The sequence below is a fragment of the Thalassophryne amazonica genome, chromosome 2 (assembly GCF_902500255.1).
Source record: "Thalassophryne amazonica chromosome 2, fThaAma1.1, whole genome shotgun sequence".
NCBI classification, from domain to species: domain Eukaryota; kingdom Metazoa; phylum Chordata; class Actinopteri; order Batrachoidiformes; family Batrachoididae; genus Thalassophryne; species Thalassophryne amazonica.
In genome coordinates, this window is record NC_047104.1 from 155,565,120 (window position 1) to 155,586,452 (window position 21,333).

The following is a 21,333-nucleotide window of genomic DNA, read 5'->3' on the forward strand; positions in this document are numbered from 1 at the left end:
CAGATGCTACTATTATTGTGAACACCCCCTTTTCTACTTTTGTTTTACTAATAGCCCAATTTCATAGCCTTAAGAGTGTGCATATCATCAATGCTTGGTCTTCTTGGATTTGTGAGAATCTATTGGTACCTTGTTTCCCATGTAACAATAAGAAATATACTCAAAACCTGGATTTATCTTTTTAGTCACATAGCACTACTATTATTCTGAACACTACTGTATATCCGAGTCACAGGCAGTTGGAACATCTTACAAACACTCACTCACGGCTTTTGGAAAATCTTAGACCTACGAGTATATCATGTAAAATGAAGTGAAAGAAAAGATAAATTAATCCATCCCCCCAGTTTAACACCATAACTCAAAAACAGCTAATTTTATCATCTTGTATAAACTCATCTGGTCAACTTTGATGTACCAGATCAGTTCAAGTACTAACTATGTTTTTCTGATGTAATGTCCCATATGTATGTCTCCCACCTGCTGTGGTTGTTTCTGAGAAAGACAGACGGTTTCTACAAAGAAATACTCGTATACCAAGTCAGAAATTAAACATTTATTTTATGATTGTTTATCACTAGTTAGGTTCTAATACTCAAATTCAACGCAAAGGAGTTTGTGTGAATTTAGCCATGAAACAATGAGAGAGAGAGATTATGTCATGAACATGTCGTACTGAAGTTCAAGCCGATTACTTTTTTTTTTATATTTGTCCTGAAGGTTCTTACTTGACAGGAGGCTACCCATTTTCTCCGTATGGCACTAAAATAGCCGGAGGTGAAGAAGGCAGCGACAAGTCTCGGGCTAGCCCAACTGTCAGTAAATCAGCGTCGGACTCTAAAGCCCTCGATATCCTGCATCAGCACACCAGCCAGTACAAGAGCAAATCTCCCACAGTGGGTGACAAGCCCCCCCATGACCGGGACAGGGAGCAGGACCGAGGAGCCGGAGCCGAGCGGGAACGAGAGAGGGACATGGACCGGCCGCGCTCCTCACCCTCACAGCGCATCATGCCCTCTCACCACCACCTGGCATACCCGCTGCTCTCAGGCCAATACGACTTATCCTACGCTGCAGGTAAGCCCCGCCTTTAGCCCCTCCCCCAGATGTTGCTGTTTCACTCATACGGTTGTTTAAAATGATGGAACTGCACAGTTTAAACCAGGGTTTGACCCAAATAACTTATTTCTCAGTTACTTTAATTGGCCTTTAAAGCAGCAGGGAAACTGGCTTAATCTGTTAATGTGGTTAAATTTGATCATCTGGTTTGAACTACTTTAATACTGTCGTGCTAATTTTGTCTGTTGCATCACAAATTAATTTGCGATGACACGGCTCCCCCAGGAAGAAGAAAACATTTCACGCCCCCCCCCCTCCCCCATGACTACAAATAGTATCATTTGTCCATAAAATTGTTATAAGTACACCTCTGCATATCCTTATTAACATTAAAGAAAACAAAAAGCAAAGAATAACTTTAACATTGTTTTTTAGTCTGTAACAGAAAAAAAAATTTGCATCACTTTGCTTGAAATTTAAAAAAAAAATTGAAAAACTATAAAACTATAAACTTTTTTGACCAACTGCCATTTGATACTGAAACAAAATTAAATAAAATCAGTAAATAATAATTTCAAATTGATCAGAACACTTACTTGCACAATATATAAAACACTTTAACAGACAAAACAAAAATGAATAAAACAATTTGTGCTGATTTTTTTTTATGATTAATTTTTGTGATTTTATTTTTCTATATATATTATTTAATTAATTTAATTTAGGTTAATTTAATTTAATTAATAATTTAATTTTTGTGATTTTAATTTTTTTTTTTTAGTTTTTATTTTTGCTGCACATCATCCAGTGTGACAGACACCATGTCTACTGCTGCTCAGCTCCTCTGCTGTGATGCTAACGGTGCTCCCTGGTTTACTGAAGCAGCCTTCACAAAGCGGGATGTTTGCTGGCAATATTCAGCACGTTATCGCTGAAAAAAACTCAAGTGGCTTATCTGCGTGATTGAGGTGTAATGCTTTTAAGTGATGCCTTAATTTATTTGGCTTCATGCTGTTTGCTGCCAACATTTTAAGACACAGCGGTCTTTCCTCATCTCCCACTGTACTGTGAAAAAAAAAAACGACATAGAGCTGCGTTCCATTATACTAGAGTCCTCAATACTCCCTGTGCAGCACACTGACAATGAGAGCGCCACTGCCACCTACTGCACTTGATGTGCATTAACACTTGTTTGTAGTACGGGGAAAAAGCATGTTCCCCGCAGTCACATTGTTTGAGAAGGACTGTCTTAAAGTGACCATGTTTATTAGCAGAAATGGGGCGTAGCACTTAAAACTGTTGTGTGTGGGCCGCCAGAAGAAGAGGTACTGCTGGCCCACCACCAGTGGGCGCCCTGCCGTTTGTGTGGTACAATATAATTTGTATATTGTGAGTGTTTGCAGGAGTACCGGTACCTCTGTCGGTGGAAGCTGAGAGAGTGCTGGACGGCACTCTTTTCCCCTGAGGAATCACTGCGGTACTCTGCAACATATTGAGTGAGAGGTGGAGGTGGCATTCCCACCGTTGTTGTTACGGGGTGTATACACACCCACACTTGACTGTCTTTGTTCTCGCCAGCAGTACCAGATCCGACAGTCGGGGACGGTGATCACCTGGGAATTCGGGACTTGGCGGCTCCAGTATTCACCAGGTTCGGTGGCGGCGGAAATTGTGTGATTCCGGCTCTTCTCAGGACAGACGTCTTCTATCCTCGTGCCTGCCCACACGTCACCTTTGTGGATTGACTGTAATCATATTCTGAGATTGTCTGTATGTTCGTTGTGCTCCTTCACAACACTCCTTCACTATTGACCGTTCATTTGCGCCCCCTGTTGTGGGTCCGTGTCACTACACTTTCACAACAGGATATCTCGGCCAGCGTCATGGACTCCGAGGGGCGTCACCCGGCTGTTGAACGACCAGTGGGAGAGCAGGGAGCGCAGGCGTCTGCAGGAGGCGTGATTGGTGAGCTGCAGCACATTCTCACCGCCTTTACGGCTCGGTTGGATCAAATGACCGAGCAAAACATCCTCCTGAACCGCAGGGTGGAGGCTCTCTCCGCGCAGGTGGCGGCGAGCGCTCAGGGCGCTGCTGCAGCTCCTCCTCCTGCCAACCCTGTGCAGGATATGAACGTTTCAGTGGTGGTTCAACAACCCCTCCCACCATCCCCTGAAGCATACATAAGCCCTCCTGAGCCATACGGAGGTTGTGTGGAGACGTGCGCGGACTTTCTCATGCAGTGTTCGCTCGTCTTCGCACAACGTCCCGTCATGTACGCGTCAGACGCTAGTAAAATAGCTTATGTGATTGCTCTGCTTCGGAGTAAGGCACGCGCCTGGGCTACGGCGCTCTGGGAACAGAACTCACGGTTATTATCAGCATACACTGGGTTTGTGGGGGAGTTCAGAACAGTGTTTGATCACCCTAACAGAGGAGAGACCGCTTCAACAATGCTGCTGTCAATGCGACAGGGGCGCCGGTGCGCAGCCGAATATGCAGTCGACTTCCGCATCGCGGCTGCGAGGTCCGGCTGGAATAACGTTGCGCTCCGCGCCGCTTCATAAACGGACTGTCATTGGTCCTGAAGGAGCATCTGGTAGCTAAGGAGGAACCGCGGGATTTAGATGGGCTTATCGATCTCGTTATACGGTTAGACAATCGGTTGGAGGAACGCCGTCGGGAGCGAGGCGAAGGACGTGGCCGGATACGCGCCGCCCCTCTCCCTTCCGGGTTCGAAAAGGGGCCGCCCTCCCCACGCTCCACAGCCGCAGCGCTCCATGGGGCAACAGCTCCCCCTGCTGGCGTTGTTAGGGAAACACACAGGGCCAAAATGAGGAGGCTGGTCCGCGGGGAGTGTTTTCTCTGCAGCTCAAAGGAGCACACACAGAAAAACTGCCCCAAACGGCCACAACAACAACCGCCCTCAGAGACTGGGCTAAGGGGGGTCAAAACATTCACGTGGGACACACACAGATTGCCACACGACTCCCAGTTACAATCCTGAGCGGGGATTTAACCCTTCAAGCCCCAGCACTGGTGGACACGGGGTCAGAAGGGAATTTGCTAGACAGCAGATGGGCAAGGGAGGTAGGGCTCCCTCTGGTGGCGCTTCCTTCGCCATTGCAGGTGCGGGCACTAGATGGCACCCTCCTCCCTTTAATCACACACAAGACACAACCAGTAACTCTGGTGGTGTCTGGAAACCATCGGGAGGAGATTGAGTTTTTTGTAACTCCTTCTACCTCCCGCGTGATTTTGGGCTTCCCTTGGATGTTGAAGCACAATCCCCGGATTGATTGGCCATCTGGGGTGGTGGTTCAGTGGAGCGAAACCTGCCATCGGGTGTGTTTAGGATCCTCGGTTCCTCCCGGTTTACAGGCTAAGGAGGAGGTCAAAGTCCCGCCCAATCTGACGGCAGTGCCGGTTGAGTACCACGATCTTGCTGACGTCTTCAGCAAGGATCTGGCACTCAACCTTCCCCCGCACCGTCCGTACGATTGTGCCATTGATTTGGTTCCAGGCGCTGAGTTTCCGTCCAGCAGGCTGTACAACCTCTCACGACCTGAGCGCGAATCAATGGAGACCTACATCCGGGACTCATTAGCTGCCGGGCTGATCCGGAACTCCACCTCCCTGATGGGGGCAGGTTTCTTTTTTGTGGGCAAGAAAGATGGCGGACTCCGTCCATGCATTGATTACAGGGGGCTGAATGAGATTCGCAACCGATACCCGTTGCCATTGTTGGATTCCGTGTTCACCCCCCTGCATGGAGCCAAAATCTTTACTAAGCTGGATCTTAGAAATGCGTATCACCTGGTTCGGATCCGGAAGGGAGACGAATGGAAGACGGCATTTAACACCCCGTTAGGTCACTTTGAGTACCTGGTCATGCCGTTCGGCCTCACCAACGCCCCCGCGACGTTCCAAGCCTTAGTTAACGACATCTTGCGGGACTTCCTGCACCAATTTGTCTTCGTATATCTAGACGATATTCTCATCTTTTCTCCGGATCCTGAGACCCATGTCCAGCATGTACGTCAGGTCCTGCAGCGGTTGTTAGAGAACCGACTGTTTGTGAAGGGCGAGAAGTGCGAGTTTCACCGCACGTCTTTGTCCTTCCTGGGGTTTATCATCTCCTCTAACTTCGTCGCCCCTGATCTGGCCAAGGTTGCGGCGGTGAGAGATTGGCCCCAACCAACAAGCCGTAGGAAGCTGCAACTGTTCCTCGGCTTCGCTAATATCTGTAGGAGGTTCATTAAGGGCTACAGTCAGGTAGTTAGCCCCCTGACAGCCCTGACCTATCCAAAAGTCCCCTTCACCTGGTCGGATCGATGCGAAGCCGCGTTCAAGGAGTTGAAACGACGGTTCTCTACTGCGCCAGGTTTGGTGCAGCCCGACCCTAGCCGCCAGTTCGTGGTCGAAGTGGACGCCTCTGACTCAGGGATAGGAGCCGTGCTATTCCAGAGCGGAGAGACTGATAAGGTTCTTCACCCGTGTGCCTACTTTTCACGCAGGTTGACCCCGGCTGAACGGAACTATGACGTCGGCAATCGAGAACTCCTTGCGGTGAAAGAGGCTCTTGAGGAGTGGAGACACCTGTTGGAGGGAGCGTCTGTGCCATTCACGGTTTTCACTGACCATCGGAACCTGGAGTATATCAGGACCGCCAAGCGGCTGAACCCCAGGCAAGCCTGCTGGTCACTGTTCTTCAGGCGTTTTGACTTCCGGATCACCTATCGCCCCGGGACCAAGAACCAGAGGTCGGATGCCTTGTCCCGGGTACACGAAGAGGAGGTCAAAACTGCACTGTCGGATCCACCGGAGTCCATCCTGCCTGAGTCCACTATCGTGGCCACCCTCACCTGGGACGTGGAGAAGATCGTCCGGGAGGCCCTGGCATGGAGCCCGGACCCAGGAACAGGTCCGAAGAACCGGTTGTACGTCCCACCAGAGGCCAGAGCTGCAGTCTTGGACTTCTGTCACGGTTCCAATCTCTCCTGTCATCCAGGGGTGCGAAGGACCGTGGCAGTTGTCCGGCAGCGCTTCTGGTGGGCGTCTATGGAGGCCGACGTCCGGGAGTACATCCAGGCCTGCACCACCTGTGCCAGGGGCAAGGCAGACCATAAAAGGTCCCAAGGACTTCTCCAGCCGTTACCTGTGCCTCATCGCCCCTGGTCCCACATCGGCCTGGATTTCGTCACGGGCCTCCCGCCGTCCCAGGGCAACACCACCATCTTCACAATAGTGGACCGATTCTCCAAGGCGGCCCACTTCGTGGCCTTCCCGAAGCTCCCAACAGCCCAGGAGACAGCAGACCTCCTGGTCCACCATGTCGTCCGTCTGCATGGGATACCCACCGACATTGTCTCAGATCGTGGTCCCCAGTTCTCCTCACACGTCTGGAGGAGCTTCTGCCGGGAACGGGGGGCTACTGTGAGCCTCTCGTCCGGGTATCATCCGCAGACCAATGGACAGGCAGAACGGGCCAATCAGGAGTTGGAGCAAGCTCTACGCTGTGTGACGTCCGCACACCCGACAGCCTGGAGTAAACATCTGGCCTGGATCGAGTATGCGCATAACAGCCAGGTGTCCTCTGCCACCGGCCTCTCCCCATTTGAGGTGTGTTTGGGGTATCAGCCCCCGTTGTTTCCCGTGGTGGAGGGAGAGGTCGGTGTGCCCTCGGTCCAGGCCCACCTGCGGAAGTGCCGTTGGGTGTGGCGCTCCGCCCGTTCTGCCTTGTTGAAGGCCCGGACGAGGGCGAAGACCCATGCAGACCGCCGGCGATCCCCGGCCCCTGCTTACCAGCCCGGGCAGGAGGTGTGGCTTTCCACCAAGGACATCCCCCTCCAGGTGGACTCCCCGAAACTTCAGGACAGATATATCGGACCCTTCAAGATCCTCAAAGTCCTCAGTCCTGCCGCAGTGAAGCTCCAACTCCCGGCTTCACTGCGGATCGATCCGGTTTTTCACGTGTCACGAATCAAACCTCACCACACCTCACCCCTCTGTGCTCCCGGACCGGTGCCGCCTCCTGCTCGGATCATCGACGGGGAGCCGGCTTGGACGGTGCGCCGGCTCCTGGACGTCCGTCGGATGGGCCGGGGGTTCCAGTACTTGGTGGACTGGGAAGGGTATGGACCCGAAGAACGCTCCTGGGTGAAGAGGAGCTTCATCCTGGATCCGGCCCTCCTGGCCGACTTCTACCACCGTCACCCGAACAAGCCTGATCGGGCGCCAGGAGGCGCCCATTGGGGGGGGGTCCTGTTGTGTGTGGGCCGCCAGAAGAGGAGGTACTGCTGGCCCACCACCAGTGGGCGCCCTGCCTGAAGTGCGGGCTTCAGGCACGAGAGGGCGCTGCCGCCACGGACACAGCCGGGGGTGACAGCTGTCACTCATTATCTCTTGACAGCTGTCACCCATCTACTCAACATCATCTCACTCCATAAAGACCAGACGTCATCTCCACCTCGTTGCCGAGATATCGTACTTCATTGGAGGTAATATCCTCAGCCGTTTGTGTGGTACAATATAATTTGTATATTGTGAGTGTTTGCAGGAGTACCGGTACCTCTGTCGATGGAAGCTGAGAGAGTGCTAGACGGCACTCTTTTCCCCTGAGGAATCACTGTGGTACTCTGCAACATATTGAGTGAGAGGTGGAGGTGGCATTCCCACCGTTGTTGTTACGGGGTGTACACACACCCACACTTGACTGTCTTTGTTCTCGCCAGCAGTACCAGATCCGACAGTCGGGGACGGTGATCACCTGGGAATTCGGGACTTGGCGGCTCCAGTATTCACCAGGTTCGGTGGCGGCGGAAATCGTGTGGTTCCGGCTCTTCTCAGGACAGACGTCTTCTATCCTCGAGCCTGCCCACACGTCACCTTTGTGGATTGACTGTAATCATATTCTGAGATTGTTTGTATGTTCGTTGTGCTCCTTCACAACATTAAATTGTTCATTTTTGGCTCATCTATTGACCGTTCATTTGCGCCCCCTGTTGTGGGTCCGTGTCACTACACTTTCACAACAAAAACCATCTGTTCATTCACCTGCAACAAGCAATCAATGTTTTTTTTCATGACCTTTCATGAAGGCAGCCATGTTGATACAGTAGCCCATAAGGGACATATACCTACTCTGCTGTTCACATTTTGCAGCTAGCACAAGCTAACAAGTTTGAGAATGCAGAGCCCAGACAGACAACCGGTCTATTCCCACATCTCTAATGTAACCATCTATCTGCCGCAGCCAGGTGAAACTTGGACATTCCCTTAACCTTCTCCAGCCAATTGCGTCCTCAGTACTCTGGCACCTTTGTGCTGGATCATAAGTAGAAAAACGCACCACATTTCCAAAATGTTTAAGGTGACACTTCCTCACAATGCAAGTGATACTCCTCATCTTAGTCTCCCTAAGTAACCGTTTGTTTGATACAGAGTCTTTCCAGTAGGACTGCAGGATCCTCTGAAGAGACGTAGTACCAAAGACATCCGGTCATCATTGTAGGTCACTGGTTAGCATCTTAATCTCACAATCATACAGTAAGGTAAGTAGCACCAAGACCCTGAAGACTTGGACCTTCATTCTCCTGCTGTCAGCTTTGTCAAACACTTCTGTCAGATGACCTCCTCAGGGGTATTCATTGATTCCACAAAGATCACAGCGTCATCTGTGAAGGCAAGGTCGGGAAACCTTTCTTCGCTAGCAAAGGCAACTAAGTCGCTGGTTTCCGCAACCCCACCCAACACCCAGTCCTTGTGAGCATTGAACAGTGCAGGAACGAGAGCACGTCGCTGAGACACACCCGGCAAGGCCATACAATAATTACGTAAAAACCCCAACGGTCAAAACGACCCCCTGTGAGCAAGCACTTGGCGACAGTGGGAAGGAAAAACTCCCTTTTAACAGGAAGAAACCTCCAGCAGAACCAGGCTCAGGGAGGGGCTGTCTTCTGCTGGGACTTGTTGGGGCTGAGGGAGAGAACCAGGAAAAAGACATGCTGTGGAGGGGAGCAGAGATCGATCACTAATGATTAAATGCAGAGTGGTGCATACAGAGCAAAAAGAGAAAGAAACACTCAGTGCATCATGGGAACCCCCCAGCAGTCTAAGTCTATAGCAGCATAACTAAGGGATGGTTCAGGGTCACCTGATCCAGCCCTAACTATAAGCTTTAGCAAAAAGGAAAGTTTTAAGCCTAATCTTAAAAGTAGAGAGGGTGTCTGTCTCCCTGATCTGAATTGAGAGCTGGTTCCACAGGAGAGGAGCCTGAAAGCTGAAGGCTCTGCCTCCCATTCTACTCTTACAAACCCTAGGAACGACAAGTAAGCCTGCAGTCTGAGAGCGAAGCGCTCTATTGGGGTGATATGGTACTATGAGGTCCCTAAGATAAGATGGGACCTGATTATTCAAAACCTTATAAGTAAGAAGAAGAATTTTAAATTCTATTCTAGAATTAACAGGAAGCCAATGAAGAGAGGCCAATATGGGTGAGATATACTCTCTCCTTCTAGTCCCCGTTAATACTCTAGCTGCAGCATTTTGAATTAACTGAAGGCTTTTCAGGGAACTTTTAGGACAACCTGATAATAATGAATTACAATAGTCCAGCCTAGAGGAAATAAATGCATGAATTAGTTTTTCAGCATCACTCTGAGACAAGACCTTTCTAATTTTAGAGATATTGCGTAAATGCAAAAAAGCAGTCCTACATATTTGTTTAATATGCGCTTTGAATGACATATCCTGATCAAAAATGACTCCATGATTTCTCACAGTATTACTAGAGGTCAGGGTAATGCCATCCAGAGTAAGGATCTGGTTAGACACCATGTTTCTAAGATTTGTGGGGCCAAGTACAATAACTTCAGTTTTATCTGAGTTTAAAAGCAGGAAATTAGAGGTCATCCATGTCTTTATGTCTGTAAGACAATCCTGCAGTTTAGCTAATTGGTGTGTGTCCTCTGGCTTCATGGATAGATAAAGCTGGGTATCATCTGCGTAACAATGAAAATTTAAGCAATGCTGTCTAATAATACTGCCTAAGGGAAGCATGTATAAAGTGAATAAAATTGGTCCTAGCACAGAACCTTGTGGAACTCCATAATTAACCTTAGTCTGTGAAGAAGATTCACCATTTACATGAACAAATTGTAATCTATTAGATAAATATGATTCAAACCACTGCAGCGCAGTGCCTTTAATACCTATGGCATGCTCTAATCTCTGTAATAAAATTTTATGGTCAACAGTATCAAAAGCAGCACTGAGGTCTAACAGAACAAGCACAGAGATGAGTCCACTGTCTGAGGCCATAAGAAGATCATTTGTAAGTTAAGCTGCGAGTTTGTGAGTTATACCACGGAGTCAGGCACTTCTGATTTAAAGCTCTCTTTTTCAGAGGAGCTACAGCATCCAAAATTGTCTTCAATGAGGATGTAAAACTATTGACGAGATACTCTATCTCACTTACAGAGTTTAGGTAGCTACTCTGCACTGTGTTGGTATATGGCATTAGAGAACATAAAGAAGGAATCATATCCTTAAACCTAGTTACAGCGCTTTCTGAAAGACTTCTAGTGTAATGAAACTTATTCCCCACTGCTGGGTAGTCCATCAGAGTAAATGTAAATGTTATTAAGAAATGATCAGACAGAAGGGAGTTTTCAGGGAATACTGTTAAGTCTTCAGTTTCCATACTATAAGTCAGAACAAGATCTAAGATATGATTAAAGTGGTGGTCATTTACATTTTGAGCAAAGCCAATTGAGTCTAATAATAGATTAAATGCAGTGTTGAGGCTGTCATTCTCAGCATCTGTGTGGATGTTAAAATCGCCCACTATAATTATCTTATCTGAGCTAAGCACTAAGTCAGACAAAAGGTCTGAAAATTCACAGAGAAACTCACAGTAACGACCAGGTGGACGATAGATAATAACAAATAAAACTGGTTTTTGGGACTTCCAATTTGGATGGACAAGACTAAGAGTCAAGCTTTCAAATGAATTAAAGCTCTGTCTGGGTTTTTGATTAATTAATAAGCTGGAATGGAAGATTGCTGCTAATCCTCCGCCTCTGCCCGTGCTACGAGCGTTCTGGCAGTTAGTGTGACTCGGGGGTGTTGACTCATTTAAACTAACATATTCATCCTGCTGTAACCAGGTTTCTGTAAGGCAGAATAAATCAATATGTTGATCAATTATTATATCATTTACTAACAGGGACTTAGAAGAGAGAGACCTAATGTTTAATAGACCACATTTAACTGTTTTAGTCTGTGGTGCAGTTGAAGGTGCTATATTATTTTTTCTTTTTGAATTTTTATGCTTAAATAGATTTTTGCTGGTTATTGGTAGTCTGGGAGCAGGCACCGTCTCTACGGGGATGGGGTAATGAGGGGATGGCAGGGGGAGAGAAGCTGCAGAGAGGTGTGTAAGACTACAACTCTGCTTCCTGGTCCCAACCCTGGATAGTCACGGTTTGGAGGATTTAAGAAAATTGGCCAGATTTCTAGAAATGAGAGCTGCTCCATCCAAAGTGGGATGGATGCCGTCTCTCCTAACAAGACCAGGTTTTCCCCAGAAGCTTTGCCAATTATCTATGAAGCCCACCTCATTTTTTGGACACCACTCAGACAGCCAGCAATTCAAGGAGAACATGCAGCTAAACGTGTCACTCCCGGTCCGATTGGGGAGGGGCCCAGAGAAAACTACAGAGTCCGACATTGTTTTTGCAAAGTTTCTCACCGATCCAATGTTAATTTTAGTGACCTCCAATTGGCGTAACTGGGTGTCATTACTGCCGACGTGAATTACAATCTTACCAAATTTACGCTTAGCCTTAGCCAGCAGTTTCAAATTTCCTTCAATGTCGCCTGCTCTGGCCCCCGGAAGACAATTGACTATGGTTGCTGGTGTCGCTAACTTCACATTTCTCAAAACAGAGTCGCCAATAACCAGAGTTTGATCCTCGGCGGGTGTGTCGTTGAGTGGGGAAAAACATGATGAAAGTCTCCCGCCAACATTTCATCAGAAATACCCGTTTGTAAAACAATTTCCTAGACATGTTTTAGGAGATTTCTGTGTTCAAAATTCACTTGGTTATGTTGGGAATTATTTTCATTTTTGTTTGGCCAGCGTTGGTTTTGCGACATAAAGACCAGCATGTTTTGTTTTTTTTTTGTCGTCGTTTTACCTTTTACTAGGTCACATGTCCAGAAGACGTAAACACTCGCCGTATCATCGAATTGATTTTGGTTCAAGTCTAAACAGCGTCCACATTTTTTATACCCAGAAGGATCATTAGGTCGTTGTTGCTTTTAACTATGTCACACTTTGTGTGCCCATCTTCAGAGAACGACCCACATACTGCGGCTACACTTTGCCCAAAGGCACGTGGGAGACTCGAGCCCAGATTGGATGTGTGTGTTTACATGATGGTCTTCCTCTGTGCTGCTCTGCTGTGTCACTGTTGCTGCAACAGACAAAAGTCATATGATGCTTAGTTTATCCAATCACACCCACAGCACGTATTCAGAGTAGTCGTAGATGTTTTGGTGGCTTCCCTCACATGTCTCCTTTTGCTTGGTCAGTGCTGTATATTTAGTACACTGTTTATATTTCTTAATGATGGATGCAAATAATGTGCGAGACACATTCAGTGACTTTGAAATGTTCATGTATCCATCCCCTGACCCACCTCAAGAAAGCTGGCTGTAAAAGTGATGATTGCACAGTTTAAAGGAAACCACCTGCTCGTCAGCTGTTCTGATGTCTGTCACTCAGTGATGGGCGACTGTGTGGCTGCAGATGTTTCTTTAAAACATGTTTGAACATTTAAACGTGCGCCCAGCGTGTGGCCTTCAGTTAAACAGCGATTCATAAATAATTTCTGGTTGATGACTGACAGACATTTTTGGGCTCCCCGCAGGTTTGTCGTCTTCAGCTATTGTTGCCAGTCAGCAAGCAGCGACCCCCTCGCTCTACCCACCAGCACGGAGGTGAGAACGGTAAGTCAGCCCGCTGAACACACGTCACACAGAAACAAGCTCCGGTGTTTGTTACTGTGATGGAGCTCAAACCCTCAGCCAGGCTCAGCAGGTCCTCTGAGGACTTGCTGCACACAGCACAGACAGGCAGCGAGCCTGCACTGCCATCTAGTGGCTGCTGTGTTCCATTAGCACTGTTTGAATGTAGGTCAGAGGTTTGAGAGCGTTTCATCCCTCGTTCATGTTTTACCCTCCTGCTTAGATAAAGTGGTGATGGATCCTTTCTTGTCCTCCGCAGGGAAAGCTGACCGTCGCACCTCAGCCCTGAACACGTTCATGTGACTGGCTCACATGAGAAGATCTCCCGGGTGACACCCCCCCCCCCCCCAGACATCAGTTGAATGGTGTTTCTATCTATATTTTTATTTCTTCTGCCTCCAGACTCGGCAGGTTTGTCTTTTCGTCCTCCCCTCGTAACTAAGATTCTCAAACCGCGGACTGCAACAGGACTGCTCAAACCCAGGTTCAAAGCCATGGCTCTGCCACTGCGCGCAGAGGAAACGCCGACCCGCCGGTTTTCTAGTCTTTGCACTGTCAACAAACACAATGCAACCACAGACTGGACTGCCACAACACCTGGTTTTCTTCTTTTCGTGTTTGTGTCACGGTTGGCACGGCAGTTTGGGGAGTTGGGTGACTGATGGGGAAAAGGGGAGTCAAACTACAGACTGATCAAGAAAAGAAAAAAAAAAAACGTGAGTCATATAGAAGTGATTGAAGCCGTCTTTGGCTTATTGTATGAAACAACGTGTCCTGAACGTGAGACGCTGGATTTGGTGGGAGGAAACATGGCAACAGCTGCTTTTTTCACAGACATCTGAGACTGATGTTTTCATTTGACATCGTCGTTCTTCATTCCCGTCATCTTCGAGCTCTTAGTTCTTGTTTCAGGGATTTTTTTTTTTTAGGTTTTTTTTTTCTGAGGGGAGCACACACACCTCAGTGGAGAAAAACACACTGTTGTTTTCTGTTGGTTCAGAGCTGATGCTGGTGTTACTGCTGTGTTTCTGAAAGGTCCGCGTCTGTCCATGTAGTCGAACCCCCAACGCCACCACTGCATGCATGCTGGCGCAGCGCTTTGTTCAGTCAGATCTGCCGCGCCGTTTGCCTGTTTCAGTAATTATTTATATTTAATGCTGTTCCTCAACCAAATCTCACTATGTTCTCTTTCTTCTTCCTCAACCTGTGTTTGGTTGTTTGGTCTCAGGTGACACTGCCGTAACGCGCGTTGGGCTTTCCAACCGGTGCCTGGCTGTGGACCCGCTGCGTGTGATGCGTCATTTCGCTGAGTTATGTGGTGTGAGCGCATTATTCAGAAATATCGGTAACGATCATCACGTGTTCAGACGCAGAGAATGACCTCTCAGAGAAATGGACTAAATTATTAACCCCGCCATCGAGCCAATCAGCTGCCAAGAAGCATATTGGGACGTCACCACGGCGGTTTCCACTGGGATCCATTTCCACACAAATGCTCCTCCTCCACGTTAAAGAGCGTCCTGGTTCTCGTAAACCTCAGGGGCCGCGAGTGACATTCGTGGGTCATTTCTGTCGATTTTGCTCGACATACGTATGTCTGGAAGCGCGTTTAGATCTGTGCCGCGTGCACTCGTCGGGACAGGAAGAAGGCTTTCTTTCTCGCACTGTTGAAGCGATTGTAAACCAAAGTCTTTGTGATCCTGTGAAGAAGAACAATGATGAAGGTGCGTCTTTGGTCACGTTGTTTTTCTGTTACACAAACTTTTAATTTCTGAAATCACAGGCTGACATGACTGTGTGTTACCATGGTTACCCAGCCACCCTGCTTTATTTTACACAGTACTGTGCAAAAGTGTAAGGCATGAAAAAATTTTTAATCCGCTGGTTCTGATCCTCCACAAACTATAACACACATTTGTTTTTTAACAAAATATATTTTCCAAATCATTTTCAGTTGTATTTTTAGATGTGAAAAAACATTTTAATTATTTATAAATGTGATTTTTGGCAGTTTTAGGCACATAAAATGCGCCTCAAGTCTTTGTGCAGTGCTGTCGTTTCCCACAGTCCATATGGGTGATTTTTACAGTCACTTTTCACATTTTGTTTTTTTAATGTTTTTTTTTTTTTCTTTCTTTCTTTCTTTCTTCTGCATGTGGCACTTCAGGTTGTCATCTTTGCTTCCCAACAAAAAGGGCATTTTCCACCAACAGGAACCAGTGTAATAAGGGACATAATCAAAAGAGGGGCAAAGAACCATCGAAGACATCTGTGCTCCAGTATTTCTGTTGGATAAAATTTTAGTATTGTTCAATTTGTGTTTTGGCACCAGCCACCCGGTTAGTACAAATTAGTACGTAGCTTGGTGACATTAGTTCCACCAATGGTTCAGCAGTTACTGTACCATTATACTGGTCATAGTTTTTAATACGTGTGTACAAGCTGCCCGTGATGAAAACCACCATCCAGTCCGTAAGGACCCTGTCACACCTTGACGATTTAGCCAGCGTATGTCATCGTATGAAAAATGCACCGAATATGCTGTGGATACGTCGAATACATGAATGCAGCTGTCACACCGTGATGATTTAGCCAGCGTGTGCTGACAGCTCCAGGTCGGTACTGTCGGATGGTACAAGTCGGAACGGTTAAGTCTGGTTTGGTTTGTGTTTCCACTGCTGGCAGATCGCGTTTTGGCAGGCAAAACACGTCAGTATTGACGAACACGTCATCAAACACACGTACGCTGTCGCACAGCCTCACCCCTCCACACGGAGGCCAAACACAGTAATTTAACATTTTGAAAAATTTTATTTAATTTTATTTTCATCTTGGTGGGTCATGGGATTTATTTTAATTTGTGTGCAGAATGCTGAAGAGTCGACTGATGTCTGTGATGAACGCTGACGTGACTGAATGAGGCTGTGACTTTCATTCATGGCGTTTTCTGGTTCAGGCTGAGAAACGCATAAAACACACAGGGACGCTATGTTTCTTCAGCCATGACAAGGAACTAAAGTATTTCCAGACGTCGTTTTCCAAAATCCGGACCCTTTACGTAGATAAATTTTCATCAGGCTGTGATGATTAATCAGACTGAAACAAACAGGTCACATTAAGACTTTATATTTACGCCGTGTGTAAATAGTTTTGAAACAGTCTGAACTGCATGAGGACTGTAGCTTTCAGTTTTTCAGCCAATCAATGGACAAATTTTGACTTATGAGTAACTTATCAAAAACAGGGACGTATCAGACATACACTGGCATACGGCAAAAATATTGTGCATGCCCCAAATTTTTAAACGTACTCAATGTATTATGACGTATATCAGTGAGATTCAATGTGCTGTTAATTTATTAGTCGTACACCAGCATTTTTAATAAGGTCGGAATACGCTGGCTAAATCTTTAAGGTGTGACTCAGGTTTAAAACCAAATACCCAAACAGTTAGTCTTACCTTTGCTTCTTTTGGTAACTGTGGGGGGGTGGGGGGTATGTTCAGACTTCACTTGTCCCAACCAGGACACGCTGGTCTTTGATCATCAAGACCAAAACCTATGGGTGACGTCAAAGAGGGTTTGTCCAGTATGTGTACAGTCTGTGGTTAAGAACCGTTTTCACTGTGGTTGAAACACTCTGAATGGTTCAAAATTGGTGCATGAACCAGAACGAATCCTGTTCCCTGTTGGTGGAAAAAGGCCTCAAACTAATTGTCCCTGCGGTTCCCCTGAAGTTGTGCTGGAACTGTTCTTTGGTTTGCACGAGTTTTCAGTGCAGACTGAAAGCGGCCTTAACATTGTAATGCAGGGGTGGCCAAGTTCGGTCCTCGAGAGCCACCTTCCTGACACTCTTAGTTGTCTTCCTGCTCCAACACACCTGAATCCAATGAAAGGCTCATTAAAACCCCGCTAACGAGTCTTTCATTGGATTCAGGTGTGTTGGAGCAGGAAGACAACTAAGAGTGTCAGGAAGGTGGCTCTCGAGGACCGAACTTGGCCACCCCTGTTGTAACGTTTCATGTCATCAGCATATTCGTAATGCAGTTGTTCATCTCGAGCCTAAAACCCTTCGGCCTGTTTTAAAATCCCACTGCAGCTCTGGATTCGGGGATTCTCAGACATAATGCAAGAACACCAGTTGCCAGTTTCCTGTCCCACAAGGTTTTCAAGCGCCGTTTATCTTTGACGGTGACGTGAATAAGGCCAGCGCGGCGAGCTGTGATGTTGTCCTTAAGTGGGCGGGTTTTAGTACCAGCAGACTGACTGCGTCCGTGTAGTTTTCTTCTCAGAATCGGTTGTGACGTTTGTTCTCTGGCGGAGAGTCGTCATGTTAATCTCAGTAGTAAGCGAAGCCCAGTGAAAATCCTATCGCGTGTATGAAAAAGCCAGAAAAGTCATGTTTGCTATCAAAGTGCTTGGCTCTCGTCTTTTTTGCAGGACTGTGTTTGTTTCATGGTGAAGAGTATATTTATTGGCCAGCAGTCGTCTCAGTTGGTGCCTAGTTGAACGTTGTTCTGTGAGAACGCACACACACGTGCTCGTTTGTCGTTTCCTCACCCGCCTGCTGTCACGCAAACTCCCTCGCAGCACCGGCGCCGGTGCACCGATGTTTACAACCTCTTTATTTCTGTGTAGAGACTCACCCCCCCCCCCCCCCCCGCCCCGCCCCCCCTTACAGGAGTTTGTGTAAAGTGTACATTACCATGGTTCTTTTTTATACAATACTCTGTAACTTGCCTTTGTAAATTTGGGCTGGAAAAAAAAATAAATCTTTTTATGAGACAATCTGTTGTGGGATCTGTTTCATGTCTTCTGCTCTGGTGTTGTGATTCATCTCAGGCAGGCTGCAGTGTGCCGTCTGGCCACCGGAGGGCGCTGTGTGAAAGATGCTGCAGTCGTCCTCCTCTCTGAGGAGGAATGTCATCGGTCACAGTGGTGCTGGAGGGCTGCTGCTGACTCGCTGCTGTGCACAACTAAATTCACAGCACACACACACACACACACCCCGGTGATGGTTCCTGCAGAAAGTCCTGGAAATGTTTTAACAGTCACTAAATTCACTACATGGTCCAGAACGCTGCCGCCGCCGGCATGACGCTCCGTCAGTGATGACCCCGGGGATGATTTTGCAAATGTGAAATCTGATTACGGTCTCTGTGCTGGTGGCAGGGGGAGGAGAGTGTGTGAGGTGGGAGGGGTTAAGCCGGCAAAGTGCTGATGCAGTGTTTTGAGTGGAGAGCAGCTGGCATCAGGACGCCTCCAGCACGGCTCCGCTCGCTCTGGAACTCTGAAGCGGGCTCATCCAGGACGGGGTTCATGGGATGCACACTCTACGCAGCCAGCCCTAAGGCGCTGCCCGCTGACGAGGCCCCGCGCAGAGACCGCTACCCTCATGGTACTGCAGCCAGCAGAACCAGGTCAGTCTGATCAGCCCATACACAAAGAATCCGTGCAACATTCTGACCCGTTTCTAAAGTGACGGCTGGACGGAGAAGTTCAGCTCCTCTCTGTCCGCTGGAAGGTTTTCATCAGGAACAGGATGAATTTTCACTTTTCATGAGCAGAATAGTTAGTGTGTTAGAAACAATAAAAATAATATGAAGTCACTGTGGGACCAGAACCCAAAAGAACTCCTCCTGCAACATCAGGACTTAAAAAAAAAAAACTCACTAAATGTTTGGAGTTTACACCAGAGGAAAAGTAGTCACATGGTTCTTATTCCTGCTGTGGATTGTTCTGATTGGTCACTTTCTGTTTATGATGTAAAACATCAGAGTCCATGGTGACGTCTTGTTTTGTTGGATCAGCAGCCCAAAAATTTATTTCCAAAACCTGAGCAAACCCTCAATATTTCAGAAGCTGGAATCAGACTGAATGGAAATTTTACTTGATTATTTGGATGAATCAATAACAATAATAATAATGGTATTTATCAGTGGTTTGTCGATGAGGTTGGTGCTCATCCTGATGTCCTGATCAGCAAACTAAAGCTGAAACATTCATCAATAAGTCAGAGGACAGAAAGGTACTAATTATTTTGGTATTTATCAGATAAAATGTCGCTGAGTTTCTGTGGTTCTGACTTTGCTGCTTTTCTCCATTTGGTTTCTCTTAAACGTGAATGTTTGGCTTTTAGACTTTTGTTGCTTAACACATTTAAAAGTGTGGGTCTGGTCCCAGGGACAGCAGTAGAATCTCACCCGCTTTACGCCACAGAGTGTGGAGACGAGCCGCAGCACCAGCGGGCCTCCGGGTCCAGACAGGAGCAGATCAAAGTGGATCAGTTTGTTGAACTGGCACAGATTTTACGCCAGATTCTTTTCCTGATGCAACTCCAGATGTACAACCCCAAATCAGAAAATGTGTTGATGATATGGAAAATCTAAAAAAAAACAAAAAAAAAAAACTGCAGTGATCCTCGGCTCAAATCCCAGCCTGGCTGGAAAATCACTTAATCCCCGAATTGCTCCCGGTGTGTAGTGAGCACCTTGTATGGCAGCAGCCTGACATCGGGGCGTGAGAGTGAATGTTGGACATCATTGTAAAGCACTTTGAGCGTCTGAAGCAGATGGAAAGGTGTGTTATGAATGCAGTCAATTGACTTTTAATTCATTGCAGACAGTATGAACACAAGATATTTTGTGTTTTTTGTGGTCAGTGTTTGTATGTACATCCAGTCCTGCACCACAATCTGAAACCTGGTACGGAGTAATTAATTCAAAATATAACTGTGTGAAATGCAACTTGTTTCAGTTGCATCACTGGTTTCATGAAGAAGGGATAAAGAGGATTTTCCAAAAAAAAAAAAAAAGGCAAAGTTTCAGCTACAGTTTGCCTAAAGTCACAAACCTGAGCCTAGATTTGATGTTTTTCTGTTTTTTCCAGTCCTTTTAACCTGAAGCTGTGACAGGAGATGCAGCAGGCAGATGTTGCACTGTTCTTGGTGATATTGTTAGAATGTTCTAATCCACTTATGTTCAAAGTATTCCAGAAAAGGCAGAGAGGGGGCAGGTTTTCTTTGCAGCCACCTGCTGCAGCAGGTGATTTCAGCGATGAACATCAGTTTGAGCAGATGGGACGAGTTCAGTGAAGCCACCCGTGCAGCTACACCCAAATGAAGGTCGACTACGGCGGTTGCAAAACGGACTATGCTTGAAGATTTCTAAAGTTACGAATCTCCCAGTGAGCATTGTGGGGGCCATAATCTGGATGTGGAAAGAAGGAAAGAACGTCATGTCAACATAAACTGCCACGACCAGATGCTCCTCGCAAAATTTCCCTCAGAGAAGTTAAAAGAATTATCAGAAGAGTTGTCCAAAAGCTACTTCAGAAAGACCTGGAATTAGCAGATACAATTGTTTCAAAGAAAACAATAAGTAATCACTCAACCACCACGGCCTGTATCCACGCTCACCATGCAAGACTCCACCGATGAAGAAAACGTATGTTGAAGCTCATTTAAAGTTTGCTGCACGACATTTAGACAAACCTGTGAAATACTGAGAGAATTTAGTCTGATCACATGAGACCAAATTCAACTCTTTGGATGTCAGAATACACACCATAAATGTCACTGAACATCAGCCCAAATACACCAGAGCAGCAGTGAAGTTTGGAGGTGGAACATCATGGTGTGTGTGAGGCTGTTTTTCAGCAGACAACACTGACAAACTTCATATAATTGACAAAAGGATGAACGGAAAAATGTACCGAGACAGTCTTGATAAAAAATCTGCTGCCATCTACCAGGATGATGAAGATGAAACAAGGGTGGACATCTCAGCAAATGATCTCAAACACAGACAAGGAAACTCTCAGCTGGTTTCAGAGAATGAAAATAAAGTTTCTAGACTGGTCCGGCTAATCACCTGACTTGAACCCAACAGAAACTCTATTGTAAGAACAAAAGATCAGAGTTCAAGATTTGAAGACTGTTTGTGTTGAAGAATGAACCAAAATCACATCTAATCAACACATGTGACAAGTTTCTCCAAACAGGAGGTGTCTTGTAACTTCCAACTACCAACAAAGGCTTTTGTACAAAGTATTTAAAAAACTTTACTAATCGTGTTAAATATTTAATCCCTGTGTCATTACATTTTTTAATGTAGTCTGTACAGACAAACACTATTTGAATATATATTTTTATTTTGTGTGTGTGTGTTTTAAATTATCCTGTGGGAGTTAGCGTTTGTGAAAGTCAAAGGTGTTTCTAATATTTTGTCTTCTGCATGAATGCTGT

At 46.7% G+C, this 21,333-nt stretch overlaps 2 protein-coding genes across 2 annotated transcripts in view; both read left to right on the plus strand.

The window, feature by feature from the left end:
• LOC117500999 (zinc finger protein 609-like) overlaps nucleotides 1-14,063 on the plus strand; it is a 336,795-nt gene extending 322,732 nt beyond the window's left edge. Inside the window, exons 7-9 of the mRNA XM_034159801.1 lie at nucleotides 721-1,077; nucleotides 12,993-13,071; nucleotides 13,349-14,063. Coding sequence (XP_034015692.1) covers nucleotides 721-1,077; nucleotides 12,993-13,066 — 431 coding nt within the window. The 3' untranslated portion in view covers nucleotides 13,067-13,071; nucleotides 13,349-14,063. The remainder of the gene's footprint in view (nucleotides 1-720; nucleotides 1,078-12,992; nucleotides 13,072-13,348) is intronic.
• A 4,177-nt stretch (nucleotides 14,064-18,240) lies between these two features.
• The window catches only part of gramd2aa (GRAM domain containing 2Aa), a 97,036-nt gene continuing 93,943 nt past the window's right edge, over nucleotides 18,241-21,333 (plus strand). The window contains exon 1 of the mRNA XM_034159811.1: nucleotides 18,241-18,508. Coding sequence (XP_034015702.1) covers nucleotides 18,309-18,508 — 200 coding nt within the window. The 5' untranslated portion in view covers nucleotides 18,241-18,308. The remainder of the gene's footprint in view (nucleotides 18,509-21,333) is intronic.